Source organism: Helobdella robusta (assembly GCF_000326865.2).
Source record: "Helobdella robusta unplaced genomic scaffold HELROscaffold_10, whole genome shotgun sequence".
In the NCBI taxonomy this organism is placed as follows: Eukaryota; Metazoa; Annelida; class Clitellata; order Rhynchobdellida; family Glossiphoniidae; genus Helobdella; species Helobdella robusta.
In genome coordinates, this window is record NW_008703571.1 from 3891291 (window position 1) to 3912421 (window position 21131).

Sequence of the window (21131 nt, forward strand, 5' to 3'; positions counted from 1 at the left end):
CTAAACGTTCACCAAAAAACTTTAGTGAGAAAAATTGAAAAAACGAACTACAAACATATTAACGCCAAACATTTGGTAAAATTTATAGAATATTGTAAATATATATATATATATATATATATATATATATATATATATATATATATATACATATATATACATATACATATATATGTTATGCACTTCCATTTTTTAAACTTTGTTGTTTACGTTGTAAACGGTTTATCGTTCGCCCTATTAAAAAGCTATAATTTTCAAACTATTTAGGGTAATACTTCGTCAAATATTAAAAAGAAATTTAATTTTATAAAATAATTTAATTTTATAAAATAATTTTTGAAAAAATTTCTGTTAATTTGCCCATTCGGATAATTTGCGTAAAAACATGACTGAGAAAACTGTACTAATAGCAAATGAGTTATTGTGTTATTTGTTTAGCAATGTGAAGTTTTTGGATAACCCAAACTTTGTGGCAGCCGCCTTCGAGTTTTTCACTGCTGAGGAGATAAACGTTGCTAAAAACCAATTATTGGCAGATATGGAAAGTTTAAAGTCTGAAAACTAAATTTTCTCAACTTAGTAGCACGAGAAAAGAGAAAACGGCAGACAAATTAGCGGAATTGGTATGTTCGACAAATTGTGCCAGGCGATTTTACTCCAAATCTTCCCTGCTACGTAAGTTGTGACATGAATAGAGTTCCGAAGATTTCTCTAGTAAATGTTTAAGCTATATTTAAGAAAATAGCTGAAATTGAACAGCTGGTTTCTGATTTTACTTCGAAGTTTATTGAAAACTCAAACTGCGTCCAATCAATTGCTAACAAACTGGAGCATGTACACAAATTCATTGGTCAGCCTATAACAGATCAGAGGCCCACTTTCAACAGCAACGTAAACAATAGTACAAGCGTGTTTAAGTATGATACCTTCAACTCAAGTAATATGCAGCCATTCACTGTTGCATCTAGAAATAAAAAGCGTCTACTTACAGAAATTAATAATTATAATTATTATCAAACTGTTAAACATTTTTGCTTAGATTTTCTTGAAAATTTCAAAATAAAATCTAATTATTTATCACTACTACATATAAATGCACGTAGCTTATACGGTAAAATGATTACATTAGATATTTTGATTAATCAGTTTAATTCATTTTTCAATGTGATAGTCATAACTGAAACATGGCTGAACGATATCACCGCGGGCCTCATAAGTCTAAATAATTACAATTTTTTCTATAAAAATAGACAAAATAAATTAGGAGGCGGTATAGGAATTTTTGTAAGGAAAGAATTTGATTGTTTTATCGATGATAACATCGAGTCTGTAGATGACATATTTGAGGCATTTAGTATAAATATTAAGTCAAATTCTTCTAATAAATTGCCACTAAAAATCATTTCTATTTACCGTCCACCTAACACAAGCATTGAGAAGTTTATCAATGAATTTGAAAATATTTTACACAAGCTCAGTTCTGCTCAAGAGGTGTACATATTGGGCGACTTTAATATAAATATTCTGGCCAAAAATAACCACACATTAAACTTTCAAAATCTTTTGCTCTCATTGTTTTTATCCTTTAATTGTGTCACCCTACTCGTTTCACAGCTTGTTCTTCTACATTAATAGATAACATATTTAGTAATTCTTTAAATATTTCTTTCAGACTTCTTGGACCATAGTTTCATTTACGCTGTTACAACAAATTCCAACTTACATGCTCACGACAATGCACAAAAATATAAAAGAATCATGACAAATAATGCATTACAACAAATCAAATTCAAGCTCTCTAGTCAAGATTGGTTGTCTGTAACAGCTAACAATGATATAGATACGGCTTGTGATAATTTTTATAAAATTGTGATGTTATTATAAACAGATATGCCCCAGTTAAATTTGTAAAATTAAAAATTAAAAAAGAATGGGTTACACGAGAAATAATAAAATTATCAAACACGCAAAATAAACTACATACAAATTATTTGTTAAATCCCACACAAGACAGTCTAAACAAATACAAACAGTTTAGAAATAACTTTACAGCTTATTTACGCAAAGTGTTCCAAAATTATTACCATTGTAAAGTTATGACAGCTAAAAATGATGCAAAACAAAAATGGAATGTTATAAATAATATATTAAATAAAAAAATATCACATCCTAATATAAATAGACTAAAAATAAATAACAAATTAATAGAAGATAAAGAGGAAATATGTAACGCATTCAATAAATACTTTATAGATGTAACTGACAATTTACTTAAATCGCAGCATAATCCAACAACTAATAGTAATAGCCCACTAGGTAATACTTTACCTAATTCTATATATATTCAACCTCCTGACAATATAGAAATATTAAGTATAGTCACGAACATGAAAAAATAAAAAAAGTACTTCAGATGATACATTAAGTAACTTTATTATAAAAAAAATTATTCATGAAATACTTGTTCCTTTGACTCATGTGGCTGCAAATAACATAATGTGCAATTGTCAATATGTATATAGGCCTAAGCATTCGACCAAATTAGCTGTGCTTGAATTGATTCAGAAAGTCTTCAAGACTTTAAACGACAGAAATCTCACTTTAGGTATTTTCATAGATCTGTCAAAACCGTTTGATGTCATAAACCCCGAATTACTCTTGAAGAAATTATATATGAATGAAATAAGAGGTGCAGCCTACTCGTGGTGTGAAAGCTATCTTAGGAATAGGAAGCAATATGTTGCATTAAAAAGATTTAAATCAGAATGTCTAAACATCAACAGTGGAGTTCCGCAAGGCTCTATTCACGGACCTCTTTTGTTTGTCTTGTTCATTAATGACATTGTTAATGTGACTGATTCGGCAAATATTATCATGTAAATTAACCAACACACACACACATACAAAGACTAACACAAATAAAAACACGCTGACATACACAATCTGGTTATAAACTGTAAATTACCACGACTGACGTATTTATTGCTCCACAGAAGGAAACGCTGACGAAAGCTAGACCAATGTGCAGGCATTCTGAGCATAGGAGGTTAGCAATGCACACAGCGAAAAGCATACACACAGACACATACACAGACATAGACACATACAGAGAAATACTCAACAAATAAGAGAAAGACACACTTGACTGTAATTCATCACGGCTGGTATGCAAAATATTACAGACGAGGTAATCAGATCCATGTGTAACCATTTACGCATGTGAAACTAAGACGCCAGCGCACACAGCAAAAGGCATACACACAGACTCATACACAGACGAAACCACAAACAGAGAAATATTAAATAAGAGAAAGACACGCGTGACCGTAATTTATCATGACTGGAATGCAAATAATTTTTCACGAAAGTACAGACTAGGTTAATAGACCAGTGTAGAGCCATTAAGACGCCAATGCGCAGGCACTCTCTCCTATATAAGGAGTGCAGCATTAAGCATAAGGAACAACAGAAGACACACACGGGACTACACGACAGACGAGACGAGACGGGACGCAAAGAACAGCACAAGATACACACGAGTCTACTCGAGAGACGAGACGAAACGGGTTGGGAAGGACACAACAGAACCCACGCAACAGATAGGACTCAAGACATACAAATAGCTTTTACTCGTAGCTTTTATTTTATTCGTATATATCACCTCGTTTTGGAAAAAGAACAATCAAACTAAAATGGGTGAGTTTGTGTTTGATTCACTAAAATATAATATTTCTTATCGTCGTAACTAACATAATAACTAAGTCGTGTAAGTCATCAATTTAATTCGTCACCACTATACATTCGTTTAACGATAATTGATTTTGATGGCGAGCATCACATCAGTGATCCACTAGTTCCCTGTTCCTATGTAGATACGGTATTCATTGCAACATCAAGATAGAGAACCAGATCCATCTACATAATAATACAATTTACAAAGAATACCATCTACATAATAATATTTTACTATATGCGGACGATACTAACATATTTTTTACTTCAAGGGATTTTAAACTGGAAAGTGATCGCATAAACCAAGAATTGCAAAAATACGTAGATTGGTTTATTCTCAATAAATTAGTTGTTAATTTAACAAATGTTCATATGTATTATTCGGCCCCAAAATAATTATCAACACAATAGGCAACCTTGACATAAGAATTAACAGTCTGGCATTACCTAGATCATACTCTACAAAATTTTTTGGTGTGTTAATGAATAATAATCTTTCATGGGAACCACATATAAAATCAATTTCAACTAAGATCAATAAAATACTAGGTATATTATATAAAATCAAATCAAAAATAAACTATGACATAATGATTGAACTTTACTATACCCTAATATATCTACATTTAATTTATTGTAATCTTTTATGGGGCGGAAGTCCAGAAAACCATTTAAATTATATTCAAAAATGTCAAAATCGGTTTATATCGGTTTCCACCGCGTACTCATACAACCAATGTTTACAATTCGACACTCAACATTTTGCCCATTAAAGAATTGCACATTTATTTCACATCAATTTTTGTATTTAAATTTTTACGTCAACAGTTGTCTAATTATTTTGCCAATTTTTTCACTTTTAGCAATGATATTCAAAGGAAATTTACTAGACACACTTCCCTTTTCTATTCTCATACTTTGAGATTAAAAGCTTTTCATTCAAGCATCAAACTTAATGGTACGAGGGTATGGGATACTGTATTGCCACATGAAATTAAAACAATCAACTCATTATACTTATTTAAAAACAAGCTAAAAACTTTTTAGTTAAAAAACACTTATTTTAAAAAGTTTTAAACTATTTTACAACTTATTTAATTTTGATGTTCTTAGTAAGCGAATTTTCAGTCTCAGTTGTGACTATACTGTTACTTTTAGGTATATGAAACATGACAGTATTCATAGAATGATGTACGTGTGAGCATGTGTTTATGTATATGTATTTATTTGACATTTCTGTTACATTTATAGTAAGAATTTGTGTGTATGTATTTATTTGACATTTCTGTTACATTTACAGTTGGAATTCTTTGTTAAGGGTGGCCTATCCACAAGTTTAGCTTTTTTGGTTATTCTTCAAATAAATAAATATAAATATATAAATAGACTTTGAACAACCTGTTTTTATTTTTTATTAGCTTTTTAATATCTTTTGTAATCCATGGTTTTTGTTTTGATAACATTTTTTCCTTTTTTTCTGAAGATATTAAGCAGGAATTAAAAAGACATGACTGAAAATATCCTGTAAACTTTTCAAATGCTGCATCAACATCATTGCAATCAAACACTTCATTCCAGCCACAGTTTAGCAAACAGCAATTCGAGTTTTTTCTAAGATTATTAATTTTTTTGTTTTATTATAAGAATTTCATTTCAGGCTGAGAACAACTGATGTTTCTTTTCATCTTGATGCTAAATGAGGCTAATATTGGTAGGTGATCTGATAAATCGCATGTCAAACTTCCATTTAGCTTCACAAATTGAGAATCATTTATGAAGATGTTATCAATGATGACCGACCTTTTGTTGATGCTACTTCTGGTTGGTGTAGTGATTAATGATGCAAGATCATAAGGTGAAGCATAAATATATAAACCTTATAAATCAACCTAAAACTTCACGGAATGTTGAAAACGAAATAAATTTTAACAAAAGAGCTGTATGCAGATCAGCAAAGAGTCATTAATATAATTTCGGGAAGGCCAAGGTTTTTCTAATCATATCTCAGATTTTTCTAAAAAAGAAATCAAAATGCTCATGAATTTTTTAGGAACTTGCTTCTAGAGGAAACTTGCCCGTTGAAAAAAATGTCAATGTTATAGGACGCTTCCAGTTATATAATTCCATGCAGTACCGGATTAAGCAATAAGCACACTAAGCAAGTGCTTAGGGCACCGCATGAAAAGGGGCACCGCGACAAGCCACTACAATTTTTTGCAATTACTAGATTGTTGCATGAATTAGCGTGATGTTCATTTGAAATAAATGAGTCATATTAATTAACTAACAATGTCCACGGACCACGGTCTATGTTGTGTAGACATAGAGTTACTTATTTAATTTAACTTATGATTAAGAGTTAAAACTCTAGCCGCTATCTTCTAACTCTATGCTTTATTATTACTATTAATCATATTGATATTCAAATTCTTTGGTCAATTGCTGACGTAATTGTTTATTTCCATGGTTGGTTGTTCGGGCACCATAATTGTTAAGTGCTTAGGGCCCTGAATATGTTAATCCGGCCCTGATTTCATGATTGTGTCTGTGTTTGACAACTGAAAAGTAATATACTACTACTACTACTATTAGTACTAAACAACTAACTAAATACTGACTAAACAACGTTATTTAAATAATAAATAATTACTAAACTAAACTTACCGATGTAAAATACCATTTACTGTCGTTGTCTTACTATTAGGTATTAGAGCAACAACTTACGCAACATTTTCAACTTTTCATTTTGAAAAAAAATTGATATGTAAAAATAATAATCACACAAACAAGACGATAATACATCTCTTACGTTGTCACATGACTCACCGCTAAATTTTGTCAAAAGACTCTATATTGCTACCCAGGTTTTTTTTGCTAAAAGTGAGCGATGCCCATTATACATCTACATTCTATTTATATGGTACCGACTTCCAACTCTTGTGTCAACAAAGTTTTCGATTCATAACAACATAACGATTCTGGTGTTTTTGTTAAATAATTCAATAAATTGTTATTCTGCTTATTTGTTCTTTTCATGGCAAAACTTTACTTTAGAACCTCAATGCAATCGAAATTGGTATGAAATTTAAAAAAATAAAATCGACATTACCGAAAATAATTAAAAGTTGAAAAAATTGAGGTTCTTTGCACATCCCTGCTTTGACCCATAAGAAAGTGTTGTAAATTGGCAAATAGGTCTCCCCTTGATTTTGACTATGTATGTTTCCTTTATTCTTGATATGCTCATTCTTTTCAAATCTTTTATTTATAGGCTTTATTCTCGTTAATCTCCATGGTTTGGCTACGAATGTGTATTGGCTAAAGCTTATAGGTTAAACTCATCTAACTCTCTTCGCTCTATTTATGAATCTGAATTGATTAATTATAGACATTTATTATTCTCTAAACACTCGTCTTAGAGATACTATAATATCTGCATCAATATTTAAAAATAGTGTTCTGTTCTACCTAAGCTTTTTCATAGAAAATTTTCTCATCCATCTTTTTCTGTTCAACACTACCATAACATTTTTTTAAATAAAATTAATTCAATAAGAACATCTAATTTTCATTCTACTTTTCAAAACTTTACTAAACTTACTACTGAATCTTTTTCTGTATTTTCTCCTATAACTCTTCTAGAGCTTACTAAGATTATTAATTTTTTTTGTCATCTACAACTTGTTTTCTAGATCTACTTCCTTCTAATTTACTTAAACAAATTTTAATATTTTATCCTATTATTCACAAATTAGTTAATTTATCTCTTTCTACCTATAAATTTCCTACTTATATAATAATTTTTTTTGTTACTCCTATTCTTAAAAGCTCATCTTTAGATTCTTCCTTTATTTAATTTTACACCAGTTACTAATATTTTTTTTATCTTTAAATTTATAGAAAAAGTAGTGTATAATCAATTATTTTTTAATTTAAACTTTAACTTCCTACCACCTTTTTCTAAATCTGGTTTCAGACCTGCTCACGGTACTGATACACTTGAAATTAATAACGATAGTGACAAAAGTATTCTTACTCTTTTTCTTGCTCTTGACCTTTATCTGCTTTTGAGACCGCTAGATCATTCATTTATTATTATTGATTCATGTCTATCGGTTTTATCTCTATAATTGTGTAATTGTTTCTCTTCTGCTGTTCTAAATAATGCTACTTCTAACTCCTCTACTCTTACTTTTGGGTACCTCAAGGATATATCCTTGGCCCTCTACTATTTACAATCTATACTTCTGAACTACCTTGTATTATTGTATTACCGTTTTACTAATCAATTATATGCCGACCATTCCTTTATTCATATTTTTTCCTCCATCTAGTCTCAATAGCGTTCTTCATAATTTATCTCTATGTCTCACTTCTATTATCGCTTGGTGTGATTCTATGTATCTTAAACTTAATCTAAACACTCTGATGCTATTCCTTCCATTATTTTACCTGATTCTAAAACTCTCAATGTTTCTCATAAGTTTTGTAGCTTAGGCTTCAGCTTTGATTCTAGCATGTCTCTTTCTTATTCTTCTATCTAAGTAGAATAAAAAAACTTTTGTCTTTTTTCGACAATCCAGCCCTTCTCATACTTGTTTGTTCATAACTTTTATCTATGATTGATTATTGTAACTTGCTTTACTATGGTCTTCCTTATTCTACACTCTATCCTATAAGTAAAGCTTTTAACTCTGCTGATCGTCTTGATGCTTGTGCCCTTATTTATTCTCATTATTATTATTCGAAAATTTGTATAGCGCTAATTACAAACAAAATGTTTCTCAAAAGCACTGTCTAAAAACTTCTCTCAGCCATTTTCAAGTTGGTTTGGGGCACACATAACAAGTTGCTATCATCAGACCTTAAGCAGACATTTTTAAAAGACAGTTGTTTCGGTGCATGCATTTCTTTCAAATAAACTTGCGCCATTCCCTTTATACATTTGAACATGATTGTTGATATTTTGAACAAAATTCTTTTTTTGACCATCAACCAGTGCAGTTCTCTGAATATCGGGGTGACATGGTCAAACTTTTTCGCACCAACCACGATCTTAGCTGCCAGATTCTGAATTGACTGAAGCACAGATAACGATTTTTCAGGCAAACCATAAAATAGGCTGTTGCAGTAATCCAGTCTAGAATGAATAAACGAATGCACTAAACTTTGAATAACATCTTTGGTTAAGCTTTTGCGGATTATTTTTAATTTTCGCAGTTGTAGGGTTGCAGTACCAGATAAAAACTTGATATGTTCAGTCATTGCCAGTCTAGAATAAAAAATGACACCCAAGTTTGTAGCTTTGGGAATAAACTTTATATTTGAGCCCTCAATGATAACTGAATTAATTTTAATTTTAGACAGCTGTTGCCAAGTTCCAACCAGAAGAATTTGCGTCTTACTTTGATTGAGCTTAAGACGATTATTTGCCATCCGTTTCTAGATCTCGACCAAACATTTAACAAAACGATCAACTGCAAGATAAAAGTTGCTATAGGATTCTGTGGCGAATAGCTGAATATCATCTGCAAATGCATGACACTCCAAACCATGTAATCCGATCGCCTCAATAATTTCAGAGGTGTAAAGAATAAACAAGATCGGTCCGAGAACCGAGCCCTGTGGAACACCAAATTTTATCGTTTGAACCAAAGAGGTCTTATTCTTGTAGATTACCTGTTGAGTTCTGTTTGTTAAGTAGGACCGAAACCATTGTTCGACAGAGCCAGTTATTCCAAATCTATGATTAAGACGTTTCAGAAGAATGCAATGGTCAACACAGTCAAATGCCGAACTCATATCTAAGAATCCAAAAAGAGATGGTTTACTGTTGTTTATATTTTCATGCAACTTAGATAACACATGCAACAAAGCGGTTTCGGTAGAATGATGTCTTTTATAGCTTGACTGATATACCGGTAACAAATTGTTTTTATCTAAGTGTTTCATAAGCTCCTTAGAAACTAATCTTTCAATTAATTTTGACAAGAACGACCAGATTTGAAACAGGTCTATAATTATTAAGATCAGAATTGTCTAATTTTTCCTTTTTCAAAAGAGGAGAAATTGTAGCATGCTTTAACATAGCCGGAAACTCACCAGTATGTAAACATAAGTTTATAAGATCAGTCAAATATTTTGAAAACAATCCTACATATTTTTTGAAAAAGTGTGAAAGAACACAATCCAGTGAACATGTTTTAGATGGAGAGTTCAAAACTGCTTCAACAATTTCGCTTTCGTCATAAACATGAAAAACTGAAAACAAGTTGCTGCAGCAGACACCATATGAATGATTAAACTTCTCATCATACACCATCGATTCTCGTACATTTTTAATTTTGTCATAAAAGAATGTAGCAAAATCGTTCGCATCAAAATTGGTAGATGAATTTAAAGTTTTTTCTTTGCACAACAGTTTATTTACCACAGTCCAAATTTTTTTAGGATTTTTGTTATTTTCAAAAATGATTTTTACCAAAACAAATTTTTTTTCTGGGCGAATAAAATATTTTTTGATCGCAGAGCATTTTTCCACACCTCCCTATCGTGATGATTTAAAGTCTTTCTGTACTTTTTTTCCATTTTTCTACGGTATGCCTTGGACTTTGAACAATCTTCATCAAACCACGGCGTCAACGAATCATCTCGACTTTCAACCACGTGTTCTGAAGCTATTATGTCCGCAATTCTCTTCAGTTCATTCACAAAAATCTCTACCAGCGTTTCTATATTATCATCTTGGCATGGCCCTCCAATCGGGGATTTCAAAATTAACAATGCGAGATTTTCTTCATTTATGCGTCGCCAGGATCGAACCATTTTTTTACTTCTCGTACCTATAACTTGATTGATTGACAAACAAACCTGGATTAATCCATGATCTGATAACACTCCACTGGGAAAAATCAAACTATTAAAGATAGGAAAAGAGCGAGAAGTAACGATCAAGTCCAAAACACCACCTAATTCATGCGTTGGTTCGTTAATCCTGTTAACCAACTGAAAACAATCGAAAACCTCATTCAGTGAGACTGTGTTTGGATCATCTTTTTCTCCATATGAACATTAAAATCTCCCGCAACAACGATTTTATCACTTTACAGAGATAAAACTTCTAAAACATTCGCTAGCTCTGAAAAGAACGATGGTGAAGGAGGAACCGATCCAGGTTTATAAATTGATAACAAAATAAAATCAGATTTGTTTACTCTCAATTTAAATGCAACAGCTTCAAAAGTTATCACGGCGGGTAACTCAACAGGTTTATAAATGAACTCTTTCTTGAAATAAATTATAATTCCGCCATGATATGGATCGTGAGGTCTGACGTAATCTACAAACTTATAACCAGGGGGCATCGCGCATCGAACAGCAAACTCATCTGACGACCCATGCCATGTTTCAGTTAATACAAGAATATCCAATTCTCCACGAATTATATCACACACCATTTCATATTTTGACATTATAGACCTTATGTTGAGGAGCCCCAGGCCAATTTTTAAATCATTGTAATTTTTCATGGTTAATTTTTGAGCTGTAGCATGAATCATCCTCCGACTGGCCCTCCAGTCAACAACATCCTCATCAGTTAATTTTTGAACTTCACAATCCGCCATCTTCCCACAGGACCTCTGACTCTGTATAAAAAATTGTCTTTGCATGCCGCTTCTTTCGATTTTGCATCAGCTACCAGTTTCTTTAATTCACTTCAATGCTCAGGTGTCAGATCATTGCTAATCCAGACTTTACTCAGTTCGACCGACATTAATTTCAATTTTTGTGCATTTTTCATCACGGTCTCTTTAGACATCAAACTATCCAACACTATCAATATTGGATAGTTTGATTATTAACGACTGAATTAGAATATAAATGTCCTATAGATTCATTTTTCTTTCCAAGTCTTGTAACATATTTTATATGTGAATCTTTTATATCATCAGACAATTTTAACAAAATATTTTTAACACGAATTTTATCATCTTCACCTTCTTGTAAATTGAAAATTATTATATTTCTTTCTCTGTCTTTTGTATCAATTGACTCAGTTAGTTTTCTTTTAACCGTTTTAACTTCCAGATTGACACACTCAATGTTTTTCTTCACTTCTTGGCCAACAACAGTAACAAAAGAAGATTTCAAATCACTTTTGAATGTGCTGATCTCGGCAGATAACTTGCTATCAGGCCTATCAAGGCTATCTAATTTTGCACTGTTACTGTTCAACATCTCTTTTATCAGTTTAAGTTCATTTTTAGCAAATTGTTCATTTCGTTAATTTTTTCAACTTTTAAGTTGATTTCATCATTGTTGTCACTGACTATTTTAGAGAGAGTTTTAACGTTACATAACTTCTTCAGACAAATATCACAAAACCATTTAAAACTATCGAAACCACGTGTCACTTCAAAAGCTTCATCACTCAAACCAACACATTTTATGTGAAAACTATTTTCGCACTGAAAACATTGAATGCATTGCAAATTTTCTTTTCCTGATTTCACACATTTTGTTTTCGTACATTTTGAAGCCATATTAATTTGATTGTTGTGTTGTTCGTTGTCCGGGTGAGTTCCGAAATGAAAAAAACAGCAAAAACAGCACTAAATTAAACTTTTAAACGGAGAAAAAATATATATAAATATTCGTCAAAATTTTCTCTATCAAATGAAATTAAATTTAAACTAAATACTCGATTTTAAACTATGAAATTAAAAAAAAATACGGAGCAAATCAAAATGTGATATATATATATATATATATATTGATATATATATATATATATATTGATATATATATATATATATATATATATATCATATATTTCCATGTCTTGTTCTCCTGCACTGACTACCTATAAAATGTAGAATAATTTATAAATTCTGCGCCTTAATGTACAAGTCTCAATTTAAATTATTTTCTAAATACCTCAGAGATATATTTCTGTATATTCTCGCTTTTTTCTAACTTGTGTTGAACACTTTTATGCTAAATCTGCGTTTGCTTTCTTTCGCCCTTTCTTTGGATGTTTCTGTTTCTGTCTCCTTTTCGAACTACTTCTAAATACTTGTGAAGTTTAGAGCGGATTTTGAGATCCATCTGTTTGTAGAATTCACGAATTGACTGGGGAGCGCTGTTGAACACATGGATATATAAAGCAAAATGATTGATTAATTAATAGATTGATTGATTGTCTACAGGACTTTGAAAAATTGGGCATGCCTGATAATATTTTTTGCAGATGTGTATGAATGAACTTTGATGGTTTGGTACGGTTGTTAGTACGTGATACTTCTGAATGATATAGGTCAAATTAGTTATATTTTTATGTTTTTATTATAATGATTACTACATGTTTATGAATTATATTTGTTTTCATTAATTCGAATAAACAAGAATAAACAAGTATGAGGGTGTGCAGTTCTTTATGAATAGTACTATATCAAAAAATTTTATATTATACAAAGGCAAAGATCGGGCTGTCTAGATATGTTTGACAACATCCACTATTGCCATTGAGGACCGAGCCTATACTCACTCTTCTGATATAAAAAGCAGGAGAACAGAACTAGATAGAATCACTAAACTACTCATTAATAATGGATATAAAAATTCCATGATCCAGAAAATAATAGAACGCAAAGAACAAAAAATCAGCAACAACAACAATCCAACCAACAATAGTAACAAAAATAACATAGTAATACATTATAAAAATAACATGTCAACCGCTTCCAAACAGGATGAAAAATCATAAAAAGAATCATAAAAAATAACGTCCAAACAACAAACGAAAACGAATATACTACTCCAACCAAAGAATTTCATCTCTAGTGATGAAAAACAACTGCACTAGTAAACCAGAATCGATAATAGATCATAGCTATTTAATATATTTGTTCAAATGTAATATTGGTGAGTGTAAGCACCATAAATAAGAATGCTCACGATGAACGAACGAAATAGCGCTATAAAGAATCACATGAAAGAGAAACACAAAACTAGAAAAGAGCTTTTCTGTAATAATAACGTTATTAATAATGTTTTGTCAAAAAAGTCAAATATTAAAAGTTTTTTATTTAACCTTAATAAACTTCATCAAGACGATAAAAGTCTCGTTTGAAAAATTGAGAAACTCAACTACAATTTGAATAATGCCGAAAACGCAGTGATCTTTATAAATAATTGTATTTATGATAGTCTAAACCAAATATATATATATATATATATATATATTTCTTTTTTGGTTTTAATAGCTCTTTAATATATATATATAATATATATATATATATATATATATATATATATATATATATATATATATTCATGCTGCAAATACCAACAATCAAGATAACGACATCATCTTGTATTACAGAAATTACATGTCAACTGAATACAAAGTAGATCAATCAATCAATCAATCAGTTAGCTTATAAAACGCTATTTCCGCTAAGTTCAACAGCGCTCCTCAATGAATTTTTAAAACAGATGGGTCTTGAGATCCGCTCTGAACTTCGCAAGTGATGGAAAAGTAGTCAGAGAAGTAGGTAGAAAGTTCCAGAGAAAAGAATCAGAAAAAGCAAAAGCAGATTTGGCAAAAGAGTGTTTAAGACGAGTTGAGAAAAAGCAAGAAGAAGAAGACGATCGTAAACCGGGGCGTTCAGTTTCAATTAATATATCTGATAAATACTTAGGAAATAATTTAGATTGAGACTTATACATGAACATGCAAATTTTAAAAATTATTCTATATTTTATAGGTAGCCAGTGCAAAAGAACAAGATATGGAGATATATGAGAAAAGAAAAGGGCACGAGCAACTAGACGAGCAGCAGAGTTAAAAGCTTTACTTAAAGGATAGAGTATAGAATCAAAAAGACCATAGTAGAGCGAGTTACAATCATCAATCCTAGATAAGACTAACGAAGTAACAAGAAGGAGAAGAGTAGGATCATCAAGAAAAGGCCAAAGTTTTTTTATTCTACGTAGATGAAAGTAAGAGCTTCTAGCAACACTATTAATCTGAGAAAAGAGAGACATAGTAGAATCAAAGATAAAACCTAGACTACGAAACTTGAGAGACATCAAGAGTATTAGAATCAGATAAGATAATAGGAGAAATAGTAATAGAGTGTTTAGATTTATTAAAACAAATTAATTAAAACTTAGAAGGATTAAGTTTAAGACACATATAGTCAGACCAGGCGATAATTGAAGAAAGACATAGAGATAGATTATGAAGAACACTATTGAGATTAGATGGGGGAAAAGAAGTATAAATGTAAGAATCATCAGAAGTTTCTCTTTGACTAGAGAAAGAAAAGTTATTAATTATACGAGGTAGTTCAGAAGCATAGAGTATAAATAGAAGAGGGCCAAGGATAGAACCCTGAGGTACCCAGAAAGAAAGAGTAAAGGAGTTAAAAGTAAAATTGTTGAGAACAACAGAAGAAAAACGATTACAGAGATAAGAAGAAAACCAAGATAGACAAGAATCAGTAATATTAAAAGAAAGATGTAGCAGTCTCAAAAGAATAGTATGGTCAACAGTATCAAAAGCCGAGGAAAATTCAAAAGCAAGAAGAAGAGTAAGATTACTATTGTCACTAGAGAGAAGGATATCATTGTGTATTTTGAGTAAAGAAGTTTCAGTACTGTGAGCAGGTCTGAAACCAGATTGAGATACAGGTAACAAGGAGTTAAAATTTAAATAGGATGACAGTTGATTAAAAACTACTTTTTCTATTATTTTAGATATGAAAGTAATATTAGTAACAGGTCTATAATTAGATAAAGAGGTAGGACCTAAGGATGAGTTTTTAAGATAGGAATAACAATAGAATTCTTATAAAAAGTAAGAAATTTAGAGGTGGAAAGAGATAAATTAACTAATTTGAGAATGATTGGATAAAATATTGAAAAAAATTCTTTAAGTAAATTAGATGGAAGAAGATCTAGAGAACAAGTTTTAGACGACATAGAATTAATAATTTTAGTTAGTTCTAAAAGATTTATTGGAGTAAATACAGAAAAAGATTTAGTAGTAAGTTTAGTAAAGTTATGAGAAGAAAAATTAGAATTAGATGTTCTTTAAGAAGTAATTTTATTTACAAAAAAGTCATGAAACTGTTGAGCAGAAAAAGATGAGTGAGAAGATTTTTTCTGATGAAGTTTAGATAGAGCAGATCACCTAATTTTAGATGTTGAAGCAGATGTTATATGATTTCTAAGAAAAGTAGAGTGTTTAGAGAATAATCAATCTTCGTTTTGCGTCCAGAGACCCGGTTTCCTGAGGTAGGGCGTTGTTCTCTTTATCATCAACTTTTTGCGCCAAATTAGACGATCATTTGTATCCATTTCCTTTCAATTTAGAGCTTTCATGTCGGTTCGTTAAAGTTGTTGTTCCAGTTTGGTTGTCATTGGCCATGATTCTGCACCATATAACAACACCGGACGTATCACAGATTTATAAAGTCTTGATCGTAATGGTAGTGGGATGTCATGCCGCATCAATATAGAGGCAAGGGGATGCCATTTATTCCAGGCTGCACATATGCGTGCTCGAACGGCAGCTTCAGCTGTTCCAGTACAATCCAGAACATCCCCTAGATATTGAAACGATGTGACTTTCTCTACCTTGATGGCTTCAAAAACAGTGCTATTTCAAATTTGTTGTTGAGGATTGGTGCAAGCAGGACAAACGAAATTGTACACTTTAAATTAACTACCAATTATTTTTGAACAACGTTTGTGACACCACTGGTTACACTGCTGACACTTGATTGAATTGTTACCTACACCAGCTTTACAAACTGAACAGGGCCATCGTCCAGTAACTGTGGATTGAATGGGTTCACCAGTGTTCATTGCTTTGGTTTTGCTGATGTTGACTTTGAATCCATGATCGGCGAGTCTGGTGTTCCAATCTTCAAACATCTGTGCTGCATTCTGCTCAGACGTGGCTGTTAAAACGATATAATAAGCATATATTAGATTCCAAATGTCACAGTGCGTATCGGTTTTGTGATTTCTTGCATCACAGTTATAAATAACAGTGGACTGGGAATCGGACCTTGGTAAACTTCAACGCCGATGTCAAATGCATCTGTGTTTCCAACCGTTGTGCTGACGAGAGTCTTAGTACTCGTATACATTTCCATCACAAGTCGAACAAGATATTCTGGAATGAGTTGTCGACGTAGACTCCACCTGATTGCTTCACGGGGAACTCGATCAAATGCTTTTTCAAGGTCTACAAAAATGTGTGATAGTTTTTGATGCTTTGCGAGGTACTTCTCTTGCAGTTGTCAAAGGATGTGAATTGCATTAATTGTTGATTTACCCGCTAGGAAACCAAATTGATAATTTCCGATTGTGATGCACGACGTTAATCTTCTCTCAATGATTTTTTCGACAATTTTCAGGGAGTGTTTTAACAGACGTATACCCCGATATGATGAACAGTTCAATGGATCACTTTTGTTTTTGTATAGCAGGACTGTCATGCTATAGTTTCATTCGGTCGGCATTGAGCAATTTCTCCAGATTTCACGGCAAAGTTGTAGTAACGTTTGGATACCTGCAGTACTAGATGCCTTGTTAATGTCATTTGTGAGTCCAAAGGGTCCTGCTGCCTTTCCATCCTTCACAGCTTTCAGAGCTTCTGTAAGCTCCTCTATAGTGAAGTCTGGAATCGGATCTTTGATGGGTGGAGCGTTTAACAGACGGTTGAAGTATTCTCTCCACTGTAGCTTGATTTCATCTTGTTCAAGAACCATCTCATTTTTGTCATTTTTGATACATGAGGCACCAACTATGTCTTTTTTCGTACGCTTTGCTTGTTTTGCTATACGATACAGAGATTTCATTTGTTCATCTTTGCTTTTAGTGAGCAACTCTCTGCACTGATCTGTCCGAGCCAGTGCAACTTGACGTCTTGCATAGTTGTTCTTCTCACGGAAAATTTTATGGTCATCAACAAACTTTGATTTTTGCCATTGTTTTTATGCAACTTTCTTTTCAGCTATTGCATTTTGTACACTGTCATTCCACCACCAAGTGTCACGTTCATGCTGACGTTTTGTACCAGTTTTCTCACAAACTGTAGTTGCAGCGTTTATCAAAACGGTTTTGTATGTACTCCAATCTGTACTGGCTTGCGATTGGTGGTCTAACAATCTGTTGAAATTTTTCTCGATGAATATTGCTTTTCAGCTTCCACGTTTTGATTCTCCGATTTTTGAGCAGCCTTCGGTGTGTTTGCTTTTCAGCGAAGAAATCAATTTGCGTGGCTGATGGTCCACTTTTGTATGTTATGAGATGTTTCAACCTCTTTTTAAAATATGTGTTCAGTAAACAAAACCCGTGACTTTCAGCAAACTCAAGGATGCAGTTGCCATCTTCATTCCGTTCTCCATAGCCAAAACCGCCATGTACGTTGTCAAAACCATCTGTTTTCTCTCTAACGTGGCCATTGAGATCGCCTCCAATCAGGATTGTTTCAGATTTTGTTATTGTTGAGATGGTGTCAGAGAATGCAGCCCAGAAGTCATTTTTCATCTCTTCTGATTCGCCTGTCTGTGGTGCGTATGCAGAAAAAATAATCATTGTTTGCTTTTCTATGCGAAGCTTGATCCACATGAGACGTGAATTAATTCTTTTATTATCCAGTACTTCTTGGGCTAGCGGTTCTCTGACAAAAATTCCAACTCCATTTTTGGCCGTCTTTTGACCCTTCCAGAATAGTTTATATTTTTCTTTGTCTGAGTTGACATGACAGACACCATTCGATTTCCATCTGGTTTCCTGAAGGCAGCAGATGTCAATCCTACTACGCTCAAGCATTTCTGCGATTTCCATGCTGCGGCCAGTCAGTAATCCAACATTGAGCGTTCCAAATCTAAGTACCATAAAGGGGCCATTCTGAATTTTTCTGCAACATCCCTTTGCTATTGCATACTTCACAGGGATTCTTGGCATCCCTTGACCACTTAAGGCCTGCTGGGGACTAGGGGCCGTTGTTTTTTTTTGTGATGGCATAAGAGTAATTTGGGGAAAAGTTTTTACATCCGGACACCCATCCTGACAACAACCACCAGTTATAAGCGGTGGGTCTAGCCTTTTGCTCAAAAGCACGCAAGGCAGTGTGGATGCAGTTTTATGTCATGCCCAAGACGATAGTAGAATAGTAGATATTTATAATTAATCAATTCAGATTCATAGATTGAATAAAGAGAGTTAGATGGATTTAACCTATAGACTTTCTCCAGTCGTCTAACACTTTTTTTGGCCACTACACAAGCATAATCAAACTAAGGAGCCTTACGAGAATAGAGCCTATAAGTAAAAGATTTAGGAGGAATAAGCTTATCAAGAATAGAAGTAATGTAGATATTAAAAGCATAGACAAAATCATCAACATCAGAAAATAAGGTAGTATCAAAAATAGTTTCAGTGAGAGATTGAAGAAAAATATCTTTATTAAGAGAAGACCAGCATCTTTTAGAAATAAACATAGATGAATTTGAAGGAAGAAAATCTAATGAAAAAACAGATTCAATAAGAAGGTGATCAGAATAAGAAACAGGGTTAGCAGAGATATTAATAGGCTTAGAAAAAGATGAAGCTATAATAAAATCAATAGTGTACCAGAAGTATGGGTAGGAAAAGAACAATATTGAGTTAAGTTAAAAAGAGACAAAATATCCTTAAATCTACGAGTGTAAGAACATGATAAATTATTGAAGTGCAAGTTGAAATCACCAGAGATGTAGAAAGGAGTAGAGTAGAGAGATTCAGCGAGTGAATAGAATTCATCTAAAAATAAAGTGAGAGAAAAAGAAGGAGGGCGATAGATTACAGCAATATAAAAAGATAGAGAAGAAGACTTAAGAGATACAACAAGACATTCAAAAGAAGAAAAATTAAAGGAAGTATTAATGGAAGCAGTATATAGAGATTTATAAAATAGACAGATACCCCCCAAGAAGAATGAGAAGATGATAGAAGATTTTTTGGAGGTCTAGAGAGTTCAAGAAAGCTGTAACCATCAGGAGTAACAAGAATAAGAGAGGGAGAGTTAGAGTCCTCGTGCCAAGTTTCAGTAAGAGTAAAAAAATCAGGTAAGGAGGAAGAGATTATTTGATGGATATAGAGCGATTTTTTATTAATTGATCTTATGTTAATATTAAATAGTGAAAATGTAGAGGTAGGTTGGATATTGGTACTTTTAAATCTAGTTATATTATTTAAACTAATAGAATTAGAATTATTATTCTTATCGTTAGTATTAATTACATTAAAGTGGGATTTCATAAAGTTATTCTTATTATACTTGCTATTAGTATTATTATTATTAATATAATTATTGTTACTAACTATATTTATTTTTTTGTTAGAGTTAGATTTATTGTTTTTATTGTTATTATTAAACCTAAGATTAAAGTAAAAAATTCGCCGCCGAACTACTCTCGTCGGAGACAAAGGAGTGTTAGAGAGGCTTAAGAGAAAGTCTCTAGAATAAGACATAATAACATTTACAAGTTATAGAAAAAAATATAGAAAAAAATAGTCATAGTAAAAAAGAAGAGAACTCACTTGTTCAGAAGCAAAAAACTCACTTGTCCAAAAGCAAAAAACAAGAATCCACCCAAATTACAAAACCACCGAAAAAACGTGCCGCCATCACGCTAAACGTAAACATAATAAGTTAGATGAAGCTATTCTTAAACATATCATCAATAAAATGTCACACCAACCAACCCAAATAGTAAAGTTAAACTTCGAATTTATTACAACAATAAAAAGACGTCTCACCTAATACTGAAAAACAATTGTAATGTGAAGTACGCTTTAACACAGAGTTATCTCTAGGACTACAATTGTTTTTCAGTCCCACTGCATATCAAATAATTCAATGTTATTGTCACTGTCAACTTCTAGACTATTCCCAATACCTTCATCGTCATCTTCATCATCACGGCAGTAATTTAAAGTATTAGAAACAAAATGAAATTCTTGAAATTCTAAAAATTTAATTGATTAAAAATTTCATTTGCTACTTTGAAGTTTTATGGTCATATAGCTACCTCAAAGAAGTTTACTTCTTTGATGTTTGACGCTTCTTTTTTTTTCTTTCTTTCTTTCTTTTTTTCTTCCCTTTTTCCTTCTTCCTTTCTTTTCTTCTTTCTTCAGTCGTTCATTAAAAGATTGAACAAATTGTTGATCGAAAGAATGTAATTTAATAAAAGAATATGAAAATGACATCAATGAATATGCAAAATCAAAAGTAGTGGTGAATAGTGTCTTTTTTTCTTCAGTCATTCGTTAAATGATTGAACGAGTTGTTGATAGAAAAAAAATTAACTTAATAAATGAATATAAAAATGACA

The 21131-nt window shown here is 32.1% G+C and overlaps 4 protein-coding genes across 4 annotated transcripts; 1 reads left to right on the top strand and 3 right to left on the bottom strand.

Annotated features, from left to right (window-relative positions):
- Nucleotides 1-385: 385 nt before the first annotated feature.
- HELRODRAFT_166878 (hypothetical protein) lies at nt 386-4654 on the top strand (the record flags this gene model as incomplete). Its single annotated transcript, XM_009012064.1, has 5 exons — nt 386-552; nt 1251-1491; nt 2994-3046; nt 3421-3566; nt 4596-4654. 5 exons carry the CDS (start codon nt 386-388, stop codon nt 4652-4654), a joined length of 666 nt encoding a protein of 221 aa, XP_009010312.1.
- Nucleotides 4655-10835: 6181 nt separating this feature from the next.
- On the bottom strand, nt 10836-11357 carry HELRODRAFT_166879 (hypothetical protein; the record flags this gene model as incomplete). The annotated part of the gene is made up of 1 exon (XM_009012065.1): nt 10836-11357. The coding sequence occupies one exon, from the start codon at nt 11355-11357 to the stop codon at nt 10836-10838; it is 522 nt and encodes a 173-aa protein (XP_009010313.1).
- A 92-nt stretch (nt 11358-11449) lies between these two features.
- On the bottom strand, nt 11450-11970 carry HELRODRAFT_166880 (hypothetical protein; the record flags this gene model as incomplete). Its single annotated transcript, XM_009012066.1, has 2 exons — nt 11450-11565; nt 11730-11970. The coding sequence occupies 2 exons, from the start codon at nt 11968-11970 to the stop codon at nt 11450-11452; spliced, it is 357 nt and encodes a 118-aa protein (XP_009010314.1).
- Nucleotides 11971-18138: 6168 nt separating this feature from the next.
- On the bottom strand, nt 18139-18645 carry HELRODRAFT_151221 (hypothetical protein; the record flags this gene model as incomplete). The annotated part of the gene is made up of 1 exon (XM_009012067.1): nt 18139-18645. A coding segment is annotated over one exon (507 nt), but the record flags the coding sequence as incomplete, so codon positions are not given.
- Nucleotides 18646-21131: the final 2486 nt, after the last annotated feature.